We start from the raw sequence: 15,963 nt of genomic DNA on the forward strand, positions 1-15,963 counted from the left end.
TTAATAGAAACATATTCAAGTGACACTGATAAGAAACATTTTAATGAAGAACTAACCCACTTCTTGGAATTTGTCAGAAATGAATACTTAAATTCCCCATTAGAAATGTATGAAACCATACAAAAAGGACTTCAACGTTTCCAAATGTTAAGGTAATTTTAACAACATTTCTAACAATTCCAGTTTCCAATGCATCAGCAGAACGTTATTTCAATGTCTTTAAAATAATTAAGAACTACGAGGGTTATGTTTTTTTCAAGGTCCGATTGGTCGCGAAATAAAAACCTGCGCAAAAATCGGATGAATCTTTGCGAATATGTGTTGCGCAGCGTCTCTAGTATGGCCTTTAGTCACGCCGCGTCACTTCGTTTAGTTCAGAACACACAGCTAGCACGTAAACATGTCTACAACAATAGCATCTCCCGCCAAGTATGAAGTGGGTGCGGTAATTAGATTTCTTCAGGCCGAGTGGTGTAATGCAGCTGAAATTCATCGATGAATAAGTAATGTGTACGGTGAAACTTCAATGAGTTACAGCAAAGTGCGACAATTGTGCAGGAACTTTAAAGCAGGGCATACAGATGTTCATGATGCAGGCGGTCAGGGAAGGAAGCGAGTGTCAATCAATGATCACGTTGAGCGAGTGGATGAGGCAATTCGAGAAAATCGTCGGTTAACAATTTCTGTATTGAGTGATTCGTTTCCTGAAATTTCGAGGTCAGCTGTCTACACCATTGTGAGTGAGAGACTTCAGTACCGCAAGCTGAGTGTGAGATGGGTTCCCAAGATGCTGTCCGACCATCACAAAACAATGAGAATGGACGCCTCCCTAACGTTTCGCCAGCGCTACCACAATGAAGGAGAAGATTTTTTGAACAAAATTGTCAAATGGGACGAGACATGGGTCCATTTCGAAACTGAAGAAACAAAAGAACAATCCAAACAGTGGATGCATTCTCATTCTCCCAGTAAACCAAAAAAGTTCAAGCGAACCTTCTCCAACAGAAAGTGTATGGCTACTGTGTTCTGGGACCGGAATGGAGTTCTCTTGGTGGAATTCATGGAACGTGGCACGACCATCACTGCAGCGTCATTCTTCAACGTCTACGAAGGACAATTCAGAATAAGCAGAAAGGAATGTTGTCATCAGGCATTGTCTTTCTCCATGACAATGCTCGGCCGCACACTGCAGGTGTAACAAAGAAGCTCCTGCAGCGTTTTCATTGGGAAGTGTTTGATCACCCACCATACAGCCCGGACTTGGCTCCATCCGATTTTAACCTCTTTGCTCACATGAAATGCTGGCTAGGAGGACAACATTTTGGCACAGACATCGAGCTGCAGACCAGCATATAAACATGGCTGAAAACACAGGCAGCTCCGTTCTATGACGAGGGTATTGGAAAGTTGGTACCACGCTACAACAGATGTCTAAATTGGAGTGGCGACTATGTAGAGAAATAGCGTAATTATGTAAGTACTTGCTACAAATAAATAATTTTTTATTTTCACTGTGGTTTTAATTTTGTGACCGATCGGACCTTGAAAAAAAATAACCCTCATATTTAAGAAATACTTTGGGGCAAGATGAACTGTCAAATTTATCCATATTATCTATTGAAAGTAATGTAACCAACTGTGTTGATTTTAACGAATTCATTTTGCAGCACAAAACCCCAAAAAATAAATATTTAAATAAATATTGCAATCATGTAAGCTATACATTTATAATGCTCTTTATATATCAATAAGTATAGTTGTTTACCAAATATTTTGTATTTTTATGTAAAAGGTTTTCATGAATGAAAGAGAATTTATTTAATTTTTTATGCAATAATAAATATATAGATGTTTTTACAGTTGTTTTATTTTTTCCAACGTGAAATATATTTAGGTGGGGTTAGGAGCCTCGAAATTCTACTTTGCCCAAGGCCCCAACTAGTTATAACACACCACTGACTTGTAAACATTTGTTTCTGAAATGTAAAATACTCTGAAAGAAATTAAATGTAATTTTTAGAATATCCTCTTTCCTGGGTATAGATTCTGAATCGGTAGATTAAGTCTATGTCTATATAAAATATAGAAACTGAGTCAAATGGATTAGAAGGGTTGGAATGCACAAAAGCATCTCAGGTTGAGGGGTGTAAGATTTTTCAAATGAGGATTGCTACATGTATAAGTGCATTAAGAGCTTTGTAAGAGCAAAACAAGCTGACTGCAACACATGTTGATTTTAATAGCTCTACTTTGTTAAATTGGATGTTGAAGTCTTCGGCACATCTGTTAGAAAAACTATACTAACCATGATATAGTCTGTACACCATTAAATCTTGCCATACAACCTTGTGATATACTTGTGGGAATGATGACAGAGATGAATAATAAACTAAATGTTTGAAACTGTAAAATTATACATAACTTCAGTTTTCAATTTAATATACCTAAACCTTACCTCACGAAACCGTGGAGCAGATATATTTTATGAATTCAGTATGTATAAGTAATAATATTTCAGTAGTTTAATCTGTCAATCTGGCACTGCCACGTGCAAGTGCAATTATTATTTTATGCATATAACAAGCTACCACTTGTCTGGAACTGTGTCATGCCGATGATAAGGAATTAAAAATATTGTTGAGTCTTTGTTACTGATGTTTAGTAACGACATCATTATTCAGTACAGTGAAAGAAAGAATTTCAGTCTGCGTTATTGTGTTACTCTGTACAATATGATACAGTTTTATAGTTAATTTTTATAACAGTTTTATTCACTGTTATTTTCATTAATTTTAATTTACCCTATTTATTTGTGCCAAACAGGTTTTAATAATGAGTGATTCATAAAAAAATGAATAAATAAAAAAAAATAAGTAAATTAAACTGGGAAAACCTTAAGTAGCTCTGAAAAAAAACACAATCAGCAATGCATATGTAACCTTAAAACAAGATAACCCTGAAACTGCAATCAAGAGACATTACTCAAAAAGCAAGTAGTACAGCTGGTGTTAGCGAAAGAACAATTTTTTAATACACTAAAGAAATAAAAAATTGATGGTAAGCATGTTAGCCAAAAAAAGATTCAAAAGTGTGTAAAAATGATTGAAAAGTTAGACAATTTTACTAAAACCACTATCAAAAAAGAGTTTATAACTTATTTCAATAACAAGTTTCCTAATTTGACAAAATATTAAATGCTGTGAATATCGATTCAGAACTGCCAAATTTTTCTAGAAGTGCATTATGTTGTGTTTTAAAATCAATGAATTTTTACTTCATGTCCAGAAAAATAGTTCTTTACTGATTGAACATGAAGATATTATTTCATAGCGTAGGGAATATTTAAGAGAAATTAAGCGATTTCATAAAGAGGGTAAGACAATTTATTATCTTGATGAAATTTAGGTTAATGCCGGGCAGGTACAGAAAAAGGTATGGGTGGATAAAAAAATAAATAAAAAGTGTTAAAGATGGTTTTATGAAAGTTTTATCAACTGGTGAGAAAACCCCAGCTGAAAAGGTAAAAGGTAAATAATTAATAGTAATGCACATAGGAAGTAAAAATGGGTTTTTGAGCTGTGGTTTATGAGTATTTGAATCCAGATCTTCCCAAGAGTATCACAATAAAGTGAATGGTGACAATTTTATGCAACGGTTTAAAAAAATTGTAGATATTGTTGCTGAAGGATCCGTCATAGTATGGATATGTGTCAAACCATTGCCTGAAAACTGAAAAAGTTCCAAATGCTTTGACACAAAAATCGGAAATTGGGAATGGTTAAAATCAAAGAAAATCGCATGCACTGAAGAAATGTTAAAAGTAAAACTTTAAAAATAGTAAAATCAGTTAAACAAAATTATATTCATTATCAAGTAAATGTAATCGCAAAATCAAAAAATTGTGCTGTGCACCTTCCTCCATACCATTGCAATTTTAACCTGATAGAATTGATGTGGGCACAAGTCAAAGGCTACATTGGGAGTAGTAACACAACATTTAAGTGATGAAAAGATTTATTGACAGAAGGTGTTAATAGAGTAGTTGCAAATGCTTGGAAAAATTGTATTCAGTATGTAATTAAAAAAGAAAAAAAAGCATGGGAAGGGTACAGTTTGTGTGAAAATATTATTGAAGATATTGTGATAAATTTGGGAAACAATGACAACAGTTCAACAAACAGCAGCTTATCAGCTATTGAAGAAATATACTTTCTTAATAACTTTATATCTTTTATTTTAGCAGTAACATACTTTCTTAAAATTTTTATTTTTAAGGCAAATATATAATTTTATCACAATGTTTTAATTTTTGTATAGAAGTTATTTTTACTTCATTTTTATGTTATAAGAAAAGAGGAGTGTTCTTTCTCAGATGGATTGTGATAAATTAAATTAAATTATAATCATCATACTGTTATGTTTTGATTTGCTGTACGGTTTTGTGAGACACGGTTTAGGGATAGTTTCCTTATTAGGTATTTCAAATCCAATTTGAACTTTGAGTTACCCAGCTGTAATACAAAAGAAACAGAAAAATAACATCTAATAGTTGTACAGCAGCTCTGTGTAAGAGAAATCTACACATTATTGAATCTTCTTATCGATATATTTTCATCATCTCTGTTCAGATTAACTTATGACAATTTCAGAATAAAATTAAAAAGCAGTTGCTTGAAAATCAATGTTATATAATTAAAGAGTTTTATGAAAATATTAAAGACAACAGATTACATAAGTTTATGGTGGATATGATTTGATAGTTTAATGAAACTTTTATAAATATAAACTATTTGTTTGTAATTTAATTTAAGCTGAGGAACTATTCTATATGTATTTAAACATGATAAATTTCAGAAGAAAGTATAATTTTTTTCTTTTTTTTGTATAACATATCAATGTTAAATAAAAATATTATTACTTATCTATGTGATAAAATGATGGGGGTAATAAAAACTTCCCTTTCAAAATCAATTAAACAACGCTGGAATTCACAGCGAAGCATACCTTTGGAAGTGCATCGAGTACAAGATTCATGATTGCAGCATCCCCATATTGCTTATAAACTTGGGCTTTCATTCTCATTCTCTCAGCATCAGCTTTACCAACTCCTTCAATTGCATAAGCTTCTGCAGCTCCAATTTTCTTTATCTTTTCTCCTTCAGCTTTAGCAACTTCAACAGCTTGTGTTCTACAAAAAAAAATTACATTATTTCATAAAAGCTACTGAATTACTTTCTTTTTTTAATAACTGCAAGTTAATGCCGATCTCCCTTAATTCTACATCAACTGAAATAAACACATAATGTTCAATCTTCTTTTGACTCCTCACAAATTACTTTTGAATTAGTACCTATTAATCATAATATAAAAATATCATAAACTTAAAACAATCATAAAACCGAAGAAATGGATGTCCCATATTTTTTATTTCACACATAATTATCCTAAAATAAAAACCAAACTAGTTTGAAAAACTGTACACTAATTGTTACGTCCACCCAAATAATGTTTAAATTTTTTTTTTCAATTACTTAGGTGATTAGGTTGGGGTTAAGCAAGAAAGTTTGACGGCTAAAAATATTAAATTTTTATATTAATTAAACTTGGTGCATAGTAGACTGAATGGTAGTTTGGATTTTACCTAAACTTCAATCAGCAACAACATAAAATGATGTGCAAGACATTAAAAAGCTAATTTGTGTATTTTCCGCACCACATATACATGACGTCAAATAGTTGCAGAGGGATGAAATAAGCTGATTGGTTTGCAGCAGGCAGTGGATATGCAGATATGACTGACACAGTGTGGTACAGATTCAGGTCTTACTATTGAGTTATTAAACAATAAACAATAAGTAGTCCTAAAACATTTAGAATTAATTTAAATATATATACTGTATATTTATTTTTGATTTTATTTTTTTATAATATTAATGCAATACAATTCAACTGTACATTAAGTAGAAGTTATTCTTTAATACCTAACACAAAATCTAAACAAACTAGTAAAGTGTATTACGGTTTAAAGTCATGTGACATTAAGCCAGTTCCTTTCCATCTGAAGCATGCATTACCAGATAATTAATGGCATACACAGAAAATATGAAAGTTTTTATCCATCATGTAGTGAGTAATTTGCCAGAATCAGCCAGGAGCTTGTACAAGGAAATATATTGAAAATACTGTAACAAGAAACATAGTTTTAGTAATATTCAATCAATCTGTTTTTAGTTTTTTATTATATTATTAATCAGCTTTCATTATTATTATTATTACTAGTAGAAAATTAAGTTACTAATATGTGGATATGAATAGTGGTATTCTATTTTGTATGTAAATCTTTATTCCACCATAACTTTTTTGTTAAATCTTCTGGGTTTTTTATTATAAATAAATGGAAGCTAAATGCAAAACAACTGATATTGATTGTGAAATAATATGAAAATTATGAAGTCGATCGATTTTTGTATACATACTTGGAGTGGAGTCGGTACAATTGCTGAGAAAAAAAAAAAGACAAATAAAGCCGCATTATAGGTAGTTCTGTGAGTAGTAGATCTTGCTCATTTTGAACATCATTATAAATTAAATATACGAAGTGTGTGAGAAAAGTAATGAGATTGGTAACACTGCGAGCGGTTGGCAACGCTGTGTCTACCGGTCTGTGCTAGACCGGTTTGTTCATCCCTTCCACATGCACAGTACGAGTTTCAACTCCGTTATTTTTGCCAACACATTACCAACACATTATTTTTGACAGGACCATCAGTGAAGTTGTGTTACGAAAATGGAGCATTGGAATTTAGAGCAATGTTGTGCAATCAAGTTTTGTGTTAAACTTGGGGAATCCGCGAGTGTGACCTTTGAAAAGTTGAAACAAGCCTATAGGGAACATTGCTTATCAAGAGCACAAGTTTTCCACTGGCACAAATCATTTTTGGAAGGCCGAGAACACGTTGAAGATCAGGGAAACATTCAACTTCAAAATCTGACGAAAACGTTGAGCGTGTGAGGGTTCTTGTGAGATCAGACAGTCGTTTAAAAATAAGGATGAGTGAACAGTTAAATTTAAACACTTTCACTGTACATCAAATTTTGACAGACATTTTGGACATGCGAAAGGTTTGTGTGAAATTGGTGCTGAAAAACCTCACAACGGAACAGAAGGACAATCGAAGAAACATGTGCGTTGATCTTCTTGAGAGGATTGACAATGACCAAGGATTCTTCAATCGTGTGATCACAGGTGATGAATCCTGGATATTTGAGTACGATCCTGAAACAAAGCTGCAAAGCGAAGGGTGGCACATTCCATCATCTCCTCGACTGAAAAAATGTTGAATGAGCAAATCAAAGATCAAAACCATACTGATTTCTTTTTTTGACAGTAGGGGTATCGTGCATAAAGAATTTGTTCCTCCAGGACAAACTGTCAACCAAGTGTTTTACAAAGGTGTCCTTGAAAGGCTCAGGAAAAGAGTGATTCGCGTGAGACCAGACATTGCAGACAAGTGGATGCTTCATCATGACAATGCCCCATGACACACAGCCATTTTCATCAGGGAATTTTTGACTTCAAAATGCATTCCTAAGGTTCCTTAACCTCCCCCCCTATTCACCTGATTTTAGTCCTTGTGACTTTTTCCTTTTCCCGAAATTGAAACATGTTTTAAAAGAACGCCATTTTGGAACTCTGGAGAACATTCAAAAGTCTGTGACCTACCAGTTAAAAGCCCTACCAGTTGAAGCCATCCAGCACTGCTACCAGGAGTGGGAAAAACGATTCCGCTGGTGTATAGCTGACCAAGGGAACTACTTTGAAGAGGACAATATTGTTGTTTGAAAAAAATAAAAACTTTTGTAAGTAAAAAGTCAGTCTCATTACTTTTCTCACACACTCGCAAAATAAAAATTTAAGTGTTCAAACGTTTAAACTAGGAGGATGTAGATCTACTGAATTATAAAAGGCAAAATAATTATTTTACCTTAATTATTATTTAAATAGTAATTTTAAAAACGTATTAATTATAAAATCTAGAAACAATTTTGATACTTGATCAGTATAATAATTCTTTAACAATAATTCAGTTAAATTTACTAATGAGTCGAATTAAATTAACATGAGGTGGTCACCACTTCGTGTGAAGTTTCTCAGAAATGCCTAACCGCATTTTAATTTTAATTAAATAAAAAGGAAACTTATCCATAATGTAAAAACTATAAATTATATATAGAATATATATATATATATATATATATATATATATATATATATATAGAAGATTATATATTATCATGTAATGTTTATTGAAACATAAAAATATCATGTGATTAAATTCTAATTAAACTTAAAAATAATTTATTCAAATATCAGTAAAAATTCATACTGTGTAAAATTATCAACATTAGTTATGTACTTTTATTAAATGCCTTTATTATTTAAAATAAATAAATATCAACTTAAATCATATTTTTTGTTATAGTAACTGGAGATTACATTTAATAATGTTATCATGCTGTTGAATTCATAAACATAAAGTGAATGGAAGGAAACACCATTTTTCATCATTTAACAATTAATATGTTTCAGATCAGTAAACATAATATCTTTATGGGCTTTGGTATCTTTATGGACTAAAGAAACATCTCATAATTCTGTTAACAGTAAACATTTGAATATAAAGTTAATGTAAAAATGATTCTAGAGAAAGAAAAAAGAAAAAGGAAGAGGTACAAGTACATGAAAGATACCTGTAAATGTCAGGAAGCAGATGTTACTATTGCTATACATGACATATTTTTATTCTGTATTTATTATTCCATTGACATTATTTATCAGCTGTCACATCAAAGCACCACAAATGTTTAATTAATGTAACAGAAACTGAATTCAACATGTTAATCGAAGTGCAACCACTATAACTTTTCCCATTAAAAGTTTTATATGCTATAATTACTATGGCAATATTTAAATAAAAAAATTATTTATTTACCAAAGATAGTTTCATTATAGGTTATAGAAAATTAAATTAAAGAATGTAAATTATACAGACATTATGAATGTGGCCATTTAAAATATAGACCAGTACATAAGTGCTTTTTAAAACCTTTTTTTAATTTGTCTATCAATTTGTTTAATCAACACTTGTGTTTCTCAGAAACCACTTTACTTTACAGGAAATAATAATAAAAAAAAAATTAAACAAAACAAAACTTTCAAAGTGGAAATTGTTCTATAACAGGAGCTACTGGAGATTAACAGCATCTTTAACTTTTCACTACTGACTTTCCAAAGTGATACTGTATCAATTTGTAGTAGATGTGTTTTTATCAATTTATTGTGTCTTTTTATAAAGTGTTATACTATTTTATGTGATGGGTTTATACATTTTTTTCTTTTTTAATAATTGTTAATATTTGTTTAATATTTATTTATATTCCAGAATTGGATTTTACTTTTATTTACATTAATTAATTTCCTCCCCTGTATTAAATGAAAATGACTCTTTAAAAACAAAAAAGTTTTAGATTTTTATTTTTTTGTAAGTGATTTTTTTACAGTTCCTGTAAGTATGTTCTTTTTAAAATAATATTACAATAATAGTTCAGCATAACTCTTATTTGAATGTAATAGAACTGTGTTAATGTACAAATATAATTTAATAAATTAAATGTAAACTATACTTATACCTTACTAAGAAGTTAACTATAAATAATCAGAGATCATAAATAATAAAAGTAAGGAATCGTTCTTTACAAATTTGAAATATCAGTTTCAGTAAAAAATAATTTTACCTGAAATAAACAAAAAAAATTTCCTGAAAATATCAGTCATGTTTATTTGCCAAACCAATTAACAAATAACCATTTTGTCGTTATGTAAATAGTTATTTTGAGTAAAATCTGAACTAAAATTACCAGAATCAAATAAGAAGTTTGCTCTATCATGTTAATATGGTTTATGTACTAGAAGAATTTGTTATTTTAGCTACTTCCTCTTCAGTCCATAAAAAAAAATGACATGGCCAGACTGCATTAGCAAATCGGCAGCTGTGAACTCAATTTGTGTTGCATCTGATTAATCAATTATACACAGAGGCAAGAAACATTTAAAATTTGAAACTTTAAAAGATTAAGGTGATATTGGTCCAAAAAATAAATACAATCTCAATGCCAAATCTATTATTTAAGAAATGTACATGTTTTCAAGTGCTCTATGACAGATTAAGTCAGCATAACCCCACCAGAGTATAAAGTTTAGGGTATGCTGCCTAAACTTACTATTTCAGAATAAATAATAATTTTGAATGATTTTAATTACAATATCACATATTACTCTAAATTTTACTTTTTCATAAATTCTGAACTGTAAAAGTAACTATTATTTTTCTTAAAAGAGGTTCATTGAATTATTGTTACGTAGAGGAAATGTGTAAAATAAAGCAAAATTTTTGACAATTAAACTCAGCAAAAAAGGATTATTGAACAAAAATCTGACTATTAAGTGTATTTATTTCTCAATAAATGTGTTATTGTAAACAATTTAAAACACATTACAAAGAAACAATTTACTTACAAAACATATCAAATATGAGGACTATTCCAAAACTGACTTCTGATTGACTATTGAAAAGAAGCTGGTTGCCATAGCAATGCCATGTATGCAGTAAATAGCAAAGTTCTATAACATCATTACACCCACATTTGCTGTCCATTTTTTTTAGTTCTGGTAAAACAGCAGTTGATGAAACATAGATTCCATTGTTCCTACCAACTATGAGTTGTATGGTGATTCACTCACTTTCTTCAACTGGAAGGACACTGTACTGCTAGTACCAACCAATGATTGTTGTCATGTTTTTTTAGCAAAAATCTTATTACCATAATTTACCCTAAATAATATAATACACATTCACTCACTTACTGACCAAAAATTCAAACAGACACTTTTGAGGTAAAAAATTATGGCAACATTGTTTTTAGACCACAAGAGAATTTGCAGATGAATTTATCTATTATAATTAATTATTAATCATAATGAGTAATCATAATTATTAATTATTAATTATAATGAATTATAATTAATTCTGGGATCACAATAATCTCAGAAGTTTACTGAGAAAAATTTTAAGATTTCATAAGTCTAAGAGGTCAGTCCAAAGGTAATAATGCAAGATGATCATGAAGGATATTGTTCTTGGGCATGAAAATATGTGGTCCCAATTTGAAGGCTTCTCACGGCAATTCAAATAGAAACTTTTCAACCATTCCCCTACAGCTCAGATTAAAAGTCTGGTGTTTACTGTCTCTTCAATGAATTGAATATTTGGCTGATACCCAGTGCTATGAAACCAGTAAGGAGCTAAGAGAAGAGTTTAATAACTGGCCAATTTTCCTAGCAACAGATTTGTTAGCAAGTCTGAAAAAGTTTGTGTTTGTAAGTGTGAAAATATATATATATATATCACAATATTCAAGCACTTATGATTTATTGGGTAGAATCTATTTATTTAATAAATTCTTATTTTAACTAACCAGTTGGAAATTAATTTTGGAATGGTCCTTGTACTCTATATTTCTGTCAAATTAATTGTATGTAGAGACTAATGTGATCTTATGTTCAGTTTGGTGTGATCCAACTCAACAGCTGGAAGCTTATATAGTTAACTGGGTGGAGAGTTGTTATCTTAAATCAGTTTAAGCAGTTGTCGGAGTATTGATATTACAAATTTGAAATCTATCTGTATAATTTGTTGTGGCTGCAATTGAACTTCAACTGTTGCAAAGTATCATATATTGGGTAACATACATTTCTTTATTGCTGTATTGATACTGTATTGCTTTTTTTTGTATTTGGTGGCTATAGTCCTATAAAGCCCAACCCCAAAATAAGCAATGCCAACCAATCAAGCATACTGAAATAGGATTCTCATTTATAAAGTAAACCAACATTTTACATGACACAAACAGTATGCTTAATTACAGGTATATTTTAAGTTTTAGATCTTTACTCAATGTAAAATTAAAGTATTGCTTCATCCAATTAGCCAGATGTTGCATATAATTGATTACTTGTTCAGTAATGTATCTTAATTTGTTAGGAATGTAAAAATTGTAACATGTGCAAAAGTCATTAAAACTTTCAAATTGTTACAGTTGCCGCCTTATTTCCCAATACAATAAAATTATACACATAACATAAGATATAGTTGTACAAGATTTATCATTCCTTAAAAAAAATTCATACTGACAATATGGTTATCTTATAAATAAATTACTAAACATAATTTTATAAATACGTTTTTCATCCTTAAATTCTTACAAAGAAAAAACAGCTTTAGTAACCATAAATATGTTGAAAAACTTCAAAAACAATGACTATAAATAGTCTAAAATAATGAGACAAAAAACTTCCACCGTGGTTATCTCATCTGAGAATTCTTGATAAAAACAGTGTTACACTTTCTTTGCTGCCAAGTCATAATGTGTAAAGATTTGTATATTTATTGATAACCCAATAAATACACTAAAAGAAAGAGCCTTTTTTTTATTTATTTATTTTTTTGTTTTTTTGTTGCTCAGTCTGCTTCATGAGCAGACTGAGTAATAGGGGAAATACTGATACGGTTTAAAACTTCGATACAGCACATGACATCCCTGAAACATTCAAAACTTTGCATATGTACTACATGTGTACAAGATATAATGAAGGAAATATAATGTATAAAATATTGAAGGATATCTCAAGGATAGCCTAAATATCCCAAGATAATCAAAATGGCTGATTGATATCCTACATTTTGCAAAAGTAAGTTTATTGTAAATCTATAACAGCTAGAGCTTAAATTATTGAAATACCCTTAAATTATTAATTACAGATTTTATTTTAATAATTATGTATAGTTCACTCGTAAGACTTTCAGCTACAAATATAACATAAGATACATTCTTTGGCTGCTCATCAAAATTACTCTGTTTTATTACTATTGATTATTATTTTAAAATGAAAGAGAAGTGATAAGCATTTCAGTATGTCAGAATATTACTTCAAAATGAAAGAGAAGCGATAAGGTTTTCTGGAAAATGCAACTGAAATTCATAATTAAAGTTCATGCAGCTTACCTCTTGCCCTCTGCAATAGTCTGGACTCTATAGCTTTCTGCTTCAGCTGGAAGTCTGACTGTTGCATTAAGTTCTCTTTCCTTTCGCTGAACCTCTTGTTCCTCAACTTCAATCTGTTTCCTTCTTTCTACTACTTCTATCTGAATTTCCTCATTACGTATTTTTTGTCTGATTTTTGCAGCTTGTAATTCATATGCTAACTGTGCTTCAGCTTTCTGCAAAAATATAAAATTTCCAGTTGACAGAAAAAAATTCATTAAAAAATATCAATGGATGGTGCTAATAAGGAGCTAATCTCTTTATCAAATATAACTGGTTTTCCAGAATATTTTCACCTCTGTTGAACTCAGTTGATTCAACAGAATCAGTTCAATATACTTATTATATTATTTGGGTTAAACCTAGCACGACACATGGTGGTAGATGTAGGATCTGCAAGGCGCTATCTCACCATTTTTATTCTTGCACCTCCATGGTCACTGCAGTTTTTACTTTCAGATACTCATTTTGTAATTTAAAGGACACATCTAATGAAATTCCAGCTTATTCTGACTTGTTTATGTTCAAAATTGAACTATAACAGCATCACACAATGAGGCAGATGTATATTTAAGAGTGCTGAACTTACTGCAGTATGATCATGAATTTTCCACAAATTAACCGAATTAACAGTTAGGAGATTTTGTAATAATATTAAGAACATTAAAAAAAAATTTTTAAACAATAATTTATTGAATTTGTATGCAGTTTAACGTGAAATTATTTTTTACGGTCTAGTAGTATTTTTATTGCTGGCATTATTTTAAACTGAGTACATTACACAAAATCTTTTACATTTTCTTTTGTTGCAAAAAAAATTATTTATGTTACATTAAATGAGTTAAATAATTATTTCATACAATAACAACATCTTTGTTTAATATGATTTTCAGTTTTTTTAAACATGAAACTAAAATTGCCAACACCAACTGGCATTAATCAAATAAGCTTGTTTATCAATAATTATGTTCGAACTTAAGTAGGAAAACTAATCGATGTTCCTTTGATTTTTCTGACGAAACGTCTACAGAGCTTGCCACAGCACAAACTAAGGAAGAAGATTACAGTCAACAAGGAATCCACAAAGCAATCAAGGTAAGATCAGCTCAATAAATGATAAATAATGGTTATCAGGTGATTAGGTAATAGCTTAAGCTTTGTCAAATGAAGTTTTTATTAGTTATAACATGCTTGTGTATTAATGAAATGACTTAATTCATTCTAAAATAAAACAATGAAAAATAGTTCACTCTTATATGCATGTATAAAATAATAATAATTAAATGAAGTCTATTTATTTTAAAAAAAGGGAGGTATTGTACAGGTTATTCAAAGAAACGGGAAATTTTGAAAGTTGTGTTGGTAGCCATGGGCGATTGGTACCACTTGATAAGTGGCACCAGCCTCTCTAACCTAACCTGCCATTTAGTTGTCATGGATCCTTGGAGTGGTGCGCAAAGTGCATTTGCTATCAAAGCATTTTACAAAAACAATGACAGTGTGGAGGGAGCGCATAGAGAATTTCACCGTCATTTTAATCTGGGACGGCACGACCGTGTTCCATCAGCACATACATTTAAAACATGGATATCTAATTTTGAGGAAACTGGTTCAGCAATGAAAAAGAAACCTCCAGGCCGTGAGCGAACCGTCCGTACACCACAGAATGTTCAAGCTTTACAAGATGCTGTCACATGAAGTCCACATCGGTCAATCCGTCGTCTCTCAGCATCTTTACAATTGCATAGTTCAAGTGTTCAAAGAATGTTAGTGAAGGACTTGCAATACCATCCATACAAGTTACAGATCGTCCAGGAACTGAAACCGAATGATGAAGTTGTGCGAGCACAATTCTGTAATGTAATGCTTCAGAAGATAATTTCAGATACTGAGCACAAGAAAATCCTATGCAGCTACACCAGCGTCCGTTGCACAGCCAGAAAGTGACCATGGGGTGTGCTATGTCATCTTACGGTGTTATAGGCCCTTATTTTTTTGAGGATGACAACGATCTTGCGATTACAGTGACGTCGGCTCGTTATGTAGCCATGCTTGAAACCTTTGTTGTGGAATAACAAAAGAGATTTCCACCAATTCTTAACACAGCCTGGTTTCAACAAGACGGAGCAACGTCACATACTGCACGAATATCGATGGCAGCTGTACGCTGATTGTTTGGACAACGTGTCATTTCACGAACTGGTGACATTAGATGGCCTCCCAGATCGCCTGATCTCTTAGCTTGCGATTACTTTTTGTGGGGTCACCTCAAAAACAAAGTGTTCCACAGTAGACCTGCTACAACGGAAGAACTGAAGGCAAAGATCCGAGAAGCAATTACGGGAATTCCAGTTGAGATGTTACGTCAAACCATGAACAATTTAATGAAGAGACTTCTTGAGTGTTTACACAGAAGAGATCACCTGGAAGATGTCATCTTTAAAAAATAAACTAAAATGTATGTATCCTAAAATGGCAACATTTGTACAATTACATGAAATAAAATTCATTTTCTAAAAAAAATTTTTCATTAACGTTATTAAATTTCCCTTTTCTTTGAATCACCCTGTATTAAGTTTTCAATCAAAGAAACTTTTTCATAAATATTTCAAAAGCTTTGATTTTTTCACAAAAACAATTATAGCTAAAATTTCAGTAACAGTTTACAATATTCATTTTCATTGTTTATTTATTTTTAATATTCTAAAAAACTAATGTTTTACCTAATCAAGCCAAGATTTTTTCATAATTACAGTTATGTTAATAATACACACAGGATTTATAAGTTAAGCAAACTTTCAA

At 31.0% G+C, this 15,963-nt stretch overlaps 1 protein-coding gene across 1 annotated transcript in view; it reads right to left on the minus strand.

Moving 5' to 3' along the window:
- Window positions 1–15,963, minus strand: part of Flo2 (flotillin-2) — a 390,302-nt gene that overhangs the window by 15,747 nt on the left and 358,592 nt on the right. Inside the window, exons 6-7 of the mRNA XM_075363445.1 lie at window positions 13,123–13,337; window positions 5,005–5,188 (exon numbers count right to left, since the gene is read on the minus strand). Of these exons, the coding sequence (XP_075219560.1) occupies window positions 5,005–5,188; window positions 13,123–13,337 (399 nt within the window). The remainder of the gene's footprint in view (window positions 1–5,004; window positions 5,189–13,122; window positions 13,338–15,963) is intronic.

The sequence above is a fragment of the Lycorma delicatula genome, chromosome 4 (assembly GCF_047948215.1).
Source record: "Lycorma delicatula isolate Av1 chromosome 4, ASM4794821v1, whole genome shotgun sequence".
Taxonomy (NCBI): domain Eukaryota; kingdom Metazoa; phylum Arthropoda; class Insecta; order Hemiptera; family Fulgoridae; genus Lycorma; species Lycorma delicatula.